Source organism: Amblyomma mixtum, chromosome 5 (genome assembly GCF_055824585.1).
Source record: "Amblyomma mixtum isolate Tamu chromosome 5, ASM5582458v1, whole genome shotgun sequence".
Lineage (NCBI taxonomy): Eukaryota > Metazoa > Arthropoda > Arachnida > Ixodida > Ixodidae > Amblyomma > Amblyomma mixtum.
In genome coordinates, this window is record NC_143016.1 from 160,791,384 (window position 1) to 160,798,571 (window position 7,188).

The 7,188-nt window shown below is 48.7% G+C and overlaps 1 protein-coding gene across 1 annotated transcript; it reads left to right on the forward strand.

The window, feature by feature from the left end:
- The first annotated feature begins 2,799 nt into the window (after positions 1-2,799).
- Positions 2,800-4,255, forward strand: LOC149344313 (uncharacterized). The gene has a single exon (XM_089546242.1). The coding sequence runs from the start codon at positions 2,886-2,888 to the stop codon at positions 4,149-4,151; it is 1,266 nt and encodes a 421-aa protein (XP_089402368.1). The 5' UTR covers positions 2,800-2,885; the 3' UTR covers positions 4,152-4,255.
- The last annotated feature ends 2,933 nt before the right edge of the window (positions 4,256-7,188 follow it).

Here is a 7,188-nt window from a genome sequence, read left to right on the forward strand (position 1 = left end):
AGCACCTAGGTAGGCGCTACGTGGCAGAAACATAATAGTAACATATTATAACTAAAAGGCCGGTAAAGATATACAGCGCATCAGGAGAGGAAACCAATCGGGTACAAAGTCCAATTTTTTGTAAATGTCCGTTACCTGCCGCAACATTCGGCTAAAGTGAATTCGGGGCGAAACAACAGGTTCAACGTTGCGATCTTGCATGCGCGTTTTCCAGAGACTATGAAGTCCAATCAGAAGAATCATATCATAAGGATTCGAGTCAGGTTGGAAAACAACAAGGTAGCGCACACTGTAGGAATTTAGGAGAAAATCTTTCTGTAGCGTCCTTTGCAACACATCCCAAAACAAAATCGCGTCTTTGCAGTCTATAAAACAATGTTCAATTGTTTCAGGCACATTGCACAAGCGACAGTTGACAGAAGACACAAAAATGTTTTTCCTATCGAGCCACGTCTTGACAGGTAGAGTTTCAGTGTGTAATTTATAGAAAAATGTTTTTGTGCAAGGAGAAATTGGCATTTTACCAGCTTTTTTTTTTCTTTATTGCCTGGCTTTGGCTCATGACATTGCACAACAAAAATACACATAACGCTATATACATACGACACTGTCGTGGTCAGGCAGCACGAGACTGGCTTCGTCAGCTTAAAATTCCCGCAACATACACAACGGCTCTAGTCTTGAGAGCCACAAAGGAGGCTCCGCAGCTGCTTTTTGGATTACCAGAAACCAGTCCATGCTTTCCCGAAAATAAATCCGGGCCGGTCGTGCGTCTTTGTCACAATGGTAGCCTGCCATTGTGGAGCGCCATATACAGTGGAGGCCAAAGATTATGAGATCAAAAGGTGCCCCATCCTCATTATCAGTGCTTAAATAGCGAATTCCGCGCGCGTCAAGTGGTAGCTCTTTCTTTAAGGTCCTTTCTAACACGTCCCAAAAATAAACCCCTTCCCAGCAATGCAAAAAAACATGGTCTATTGTTTCAGGCTGTTTACAAATTAAGCAGTTCGATCCCCACGGTAAAAAGAAATCCTTTCCCTCTAGAAACTTTTTAACCTATAACGTCCCGGTGTGTAACTTAAAAAAGAAAGTCTTTACTCCTCGTGGCACCTGCATTTTCTTCACCCTTTTTAAAACATCCCCTCCCGGGCCTCCACTGTACAAGGCCCTGTACATGGGCTCTGGGAAAACAATATCACAAAGATCATTGTACAACTTTTTCCTTTTACTTTTCCACAAATAATCGGTGGAAAAACGTGCCGAAAAAAACCGAACGCTTGCTACAATCTCTTTGTAGTAACCAAAAGTTCCACCAGAGAGCTCTTCTGTGGATACCACAAACTCCGGCAGCAATCGCCGCAGCTTCACTTGGCACACGGTGCGCAAGAACGGGTCTGTGACGTCGCGAAAAAACAAAAAACGCTTCACCAGCTGCCTTAAAAAGAGGTGCCCTAGCCCTAGACCCCCGTCTTTTACCCGCCGGAACAGGTTCGTTCTGCTACAACGTTCCCATTCGGACGCCCATTTTAAAACTGCAAAAATCCTGTGTAGCTTCTGAACGTTCACACGCGAGCAATGCAAAACCTGCATCACATACCAGAGTTTGCTAATCAAAAAAAAAATTGCAGACTGTAGCTCTGGCGAAAATTGAAAGGCTGGTGCCTTTCCATTTCCCAGCTCGGTCACGTGCGTCTTCAGTTTGCTCTTTCCAATACTCATCGCTCTCGCGATAAGCATCGAGCGGAACGCCCAAATACTTGCCCGGGGTCGTCGCCCACGGTACGTTGGCGAAATGGTCCGGGTGGGATGGCCACCATCCATGCCAGAGCCCAAGCACTTGGACCAGTTAAACCCGCTACCTGTGACTTCGCTGAACGCGCGTACACAACCGACAGCTTCACTTATGCTCCCCTGATCAACCGTAAATACTGCAACGTCATCTGCATAGGCCAGCAGCTTAACTTCAGCTGCTTGTAACCTAAAGCCATTAATACTATTGTTTTCTATGATTTTCATGCACAGTGGTTCGATGTAAATACAAAACAAGAGAGGGCTGAGGGGGAAGCCCTGACGCACCGAACGCTGCACGCTAATGGGGGCCCCCAGACTTTTGTTAACAATCAGTCTCGTCGTGCAGTTTCGATACGCCAGGGCTACACCCTTACGGATAACTGAACCGACGTTCACATGGCCTAAAACGGTGAACAAAATTTCATGGGAAACACAATCAAATGCCTTTTCGAGATCAGTCTGAAGCATCGCTACTCGCCCATTGATGTCGTCACAGCTTTCAAGCAGACTGCGCGCTTTGTGAATGTTGGAAAAAATTGAGCGCCGTTTGATTCCACATGTCTGGTGGGGTCCAACATTATCCGATATCACTGTCTGCAGTCTACGCGCCAATACCTTCATAAAATTTTTGTAGTCCACATTAGTGAGTGCTATGGGTCGATACGCTGTAACCAATTGTAATTTCTCTATATCATCCGTTTTAGGTATGAGCACTGTATGGGAGATCCCAAAAGACGGAGGCAATACGTTTATTTCATAGGCTTCATTGAAGATTGTACACAGCACTGGGGCAATTTCGTGCTTAAATTTTTTATAAAATGCCGCACTGAATCCATCTGGTCCTGGTGATTTTCCTAGGTTTAACTGATATATCGCGTGCTCTACCTCGCTGTGAGTTATTGCTAGTTCCAGTTTCTTTTTGCTTTCTTCGTCAAGCCGTGGCATTGCACCAAGAAACTGATGCGTAAAGGCTACTGCGTCTACAGGAGTCGATGAAAAAAGCCTCTGGTAGTATTCATTAAAGGCTTCTTTGATGTGGTCAGTGTCTGCCGATAAGATAGCTTCCGGCCACCGAGCGTGACGGACGCAGGATCATGAGCTCCGGCGGAGCGGCGATAGCGGCACTTGCTGGCCGCGGAAACAGGTTAGCTGCCAACGCAGATCAGGAATACGAAATCGTTTTGCCTACCTTGCCTACAGGACGTGTTGTTCTTAACACGGTGTTTCTTCACGGAGACGTGAGAGCGAGGCCCTACAGGGTGGAAGATTTTCGGGATGCCCTGGCCAACGCTGGTGCGCTCCCCGACGTCGTGGCGTTGGGGGCGTATCAGATTAACCACGTGTGGGCGGTGACGATGAGCACCGCAGAAGCTGCGAAGAAACTTGCTGCCTGCAAAGAGCTACAAGTGAAATGGCGCCGGTGCATTATTTTTGACCCTGAAGATCAGCAGATAAAGCTGCGCCTGCATTGGATGCTGCACGGTGTGGCGGACGACGACATCCGGACTGCTTTCGCGGCGTTCGGCAAAGTGAAGGAGGTGACGCGGGGGCGTTGGCGTGTCCAAGGCTTGAAGGAGAAAGGCTCGACCACCAGGACCGTGCTACTAAAGTTGAAGCCGGGAATTAAGGTGGATGATTTGCCACACCAGGTCCGAGTAGCCGGTGAGCTGGCCCTCGTTGTTGTCCCTGGGCGACCGATGCAGTGCCTGCGTTGCCACGGCACGGGTCACGTTCGCCGCGAATGCAAGGTGCCCAGGTGTTCCCTGTGCAGGCGCTACGGACACGTGGACGCGGACTGCGTCCGTACCTACGCATCAGCTACCGGGCTCGGAAAGGCGAACGCCACTGCGGAACTCATGGACATCGCCGAGGCGGAGGAAGCAGAAACTGGTACGGACGAGGCGGGCAAGTCGGCTTCCACACTTGCGACGTCTGGGACTCCCAGTGACGACACCAAAGCGGCCGACGAACCAGAGAGCCAACAGCCGACGGGAGGCTCCCTCGGCGTCTCTAACGAGACGTCGGAGAACGGGGCGTGCCCATCAGAGCCCGTAGTCGTCGAGGGAAAGGACCTGAACGAGGACCACCACGAGAATACCGGCGCCCGCACAACAAGCGTCACGCCCCCCCTTAACACCCCGGCGAAACGTTCCCATGACCAGGCCAGCCCTGAAGGGGACAAAGTGGTAGCACCCGGCGTCGAGGAGACCCCTGCAAAGACGACTCAAGCCCGGCGTTCGTCGTTACGGCCACGCCCAAACCATGCGGCTGACAAACGGTACTCCTCCGCAGGCAAGGTACTACTCGAGAAGACTGATGTTCTTGCGCCGGATGATACCGGCGGAAACAGTGGCGTCTAGCTGCGCGCTAGACGTGGAAGGTAAGCACCATGCTGTTGGTTCCTTCCTCTTGCGTAAAAATGGCTCCCGCCTCCGCCTTTAGAGTCGCTACATTGAATGTGAGGGGCCTGGCGGCAAGGAAAAAACAAGGACAGGTGTACCGACTTATTACAGAGCGCAAGAAAGATGTATTGGCCGTGCAGGAGACGAAAGTGGACGGCAACGAAGAAACCGACAGCATGGTGCGACGTTTCACGACTAGATTTTATGCTGTCGTCAGTCAAGCAGTGGGAACATCGGCTGGCTGCGTGCTTTTTGTAAAGAAGATGCCGGGGCTAGAGGTGCAGGCTTATTTTTCGTGTGTGTATGGCCGGTGTATTGTGCTTGATTTTTGTCTGAACGGCAATGAGTGGCGCATTGTTACTGTGTACGCGCCGAATGTGGTTGAGGAAAGGGTTGCCTTTTTCCAAAGCCTCCAAGAGCGCCTTTGTACGGAGAGGCGGCTCATTGTATTAGGCGACTTCAATTGTTTTCTTAATGCGCGCGATAGGTCAAGCACCCGGGGGTTTCGAGACAGGAGCACTGAAGTGTTGATGCGAATGATCGAGAACGGAAACCTTGAGGATGTGGCTGAACTTATTGAGGGTGCGCGGACAGTGCAGTTCACTCATTTCCAGGGCTCGAGCCATGCACGGCTGGACCGCATTTACGCATCAGTCGACCTTGCCCCTGTTTGCAACCATTATGAAGTTGTGGGACTCTCCTTCTCAGACCACTGTTTAGTTGAGTGCTGCCTGGGAAGTGTGAACCGAAGCAAGGCATTTTCGTGGGAAATGTGGAAGCTAAACAACACGCTTCTTCAAGACGAAATCTACTGCAGAGCAGTAAAGGATGAAATAGGGAAAATAAACCCGCGCAAGAACCTGAAGATTTGGCAACAGTGGGAGCTAAGTAAAGAATCTTTAAAAATCAAAGCAATAGAAAGGGCGACATGTATCCGTTATAAGGAAAAAAAAGACGAAGCTGAGCTAAAGGCACTGCTTCAAACGCTGATGAAGCAGGAATGCAAAGAGCCTGGGAAATGGATAGAAGATGTCAGGAAAACAAAACAAAAGATAGAGCTTATGCAAGAACGGCGTTATCGCGGAGCACTAGTGAGGGCAAGGGCGGAAGACACAGCTACTGGCGAAGCGCCATCGAAACGTGCTCTCGGTCTAGAAAAAGCGCGCGCTGAAAGAAATCACCTCGATAAAATAGAATGGGGGGGTATCTTACCGCCATGCCAGATTTCTTTTTTTCTTTATTGCATTTTCACAACACGTACAAATAAGTAAAACATGTCGGCAACACTTGCACTGACACGGCAGGTTAAAATGTTTTCAGTTCAACCAAGTCATCCAACACATTTAACAAAGTTGGCTGATCAGGCAGTGCCTGATACACTTCCCCCAGACGTATGACACCTTCAATGAAATGCTCGCGTGGAGATCTCACAACTACTTCTGCATTGTTGAATTGTGTCCTTATTTTCCATAAACTACGGAGCCCAAGGAGCATAATAGTATCATAAGGGCTGCACTGTTTTATTACCGGTAAGTACCTGATGCCATGCGAGTGTAGCGGTAAATCTTTCTTTAAGGTTCTTTGAAGCACATCCCAGAAGAAAAACGCATCCCAACAATCTAAAAACATGTGATCTATTCTTTCAGGTTTTTTACATAGAAAACAATCTGTTGACCAAGGGACAAAGAGTTCTTTATCCTGCATCCATGTTTTGACCGACAGTGTTCCGGTGTGAAGTTTGAAGAAGAAAGTTTTCAAAGATGGGTAAACTGGCATTCTTTTAACCCTTTTGAGCACATCTGCTCCTGGGCCTCCGCAGTTTGACAATCGGTAAATGGGTACAGGAAGCATTGATTCAATTAAATCTTTATACAGATTTTTTCTAGTGACATTGGAGAGGTACTGAATTGAAAATCGCACTTGTAGCATTCTGTACGCAAGCACAACTTCACGCAGATAACCTCTCACGGTACCACGCATGTTTTCAACAGAGCATACTACAACTCCTGGTTGCAATCGACATAAACGAACTTGCATAACTGTGCGAAGAAAATTATCGTCCTGGTCGCGAAGAAACATAAAGCGGGACACGATTTGTCGTACAAATAAATGAACAAGACCGAGACCTCCTCCCTTCACGGGCAAGAATAAGTTTGTTCGACTAGTTCTTTCCCATGTCGACGCCCAAATAAATACAGCAAAAACCCGACGGATCCTCTCGATCGCCACCGGCCGTGCTGCCAGTGTTATGGACCTTCGGAACATAAACACTTGAGTGCAGTGCGGTCGTGCGGGGACCCTGGGGCGTGCCCCGAATTCCTCTGTAAATAAAGTTTTCTCTCTCTCTCTCTCTCTCGATGGTTTGCAATGAAGAAACGTGCGTCTAGTGAATGCGGTGTCTTCGTTCACTCCCATCTTCCTCCCTTCCCGTTACAGCGAGGTTTAGGTGTCCACCGAGATATGAGAGACAGATCCATTTCCTTTCCTCAAAAACCAATTCACCAACGAGCAAGGCGTATTTGTCCGCGTACAGATTGGTCGAAATTGACGTGACGTCACTGGGCGCGAATTTTGACGGGTGTCCACAGAAATATGTGAGACAGTTACTGCGCAACTTCCTTTCCTCAAATACAATTTTCGACTAGTGTCTACTGAGATATGTGAGACTGTTAATGCGTAATTTCCTTTCCTCAGATACAATTTTCATTTTGTTCATTACGGCCCCTCTTTCTTCGTTCCCGCACACTTCCTGCCTTCCTGTACGGTGCGGCTCAGGTATCCACCGAGATGACAGAGAATTATAGCCCCATTTCCTTTCCTCAAAAAGCGTTGCGTTCAAAGGGCAACGCATCGCGCCTAACGGGTGGTGGCGTTCCTTGGACTCCGTGGCAGCGCTACAACACGCTGTCGCGCTCCACTCCTAAAGGCGAAGCTTAAGCTTCATTAATTGGCAGTTCATTAATGCACCAACAAAATGTGCAGTGAGCAATCGCGT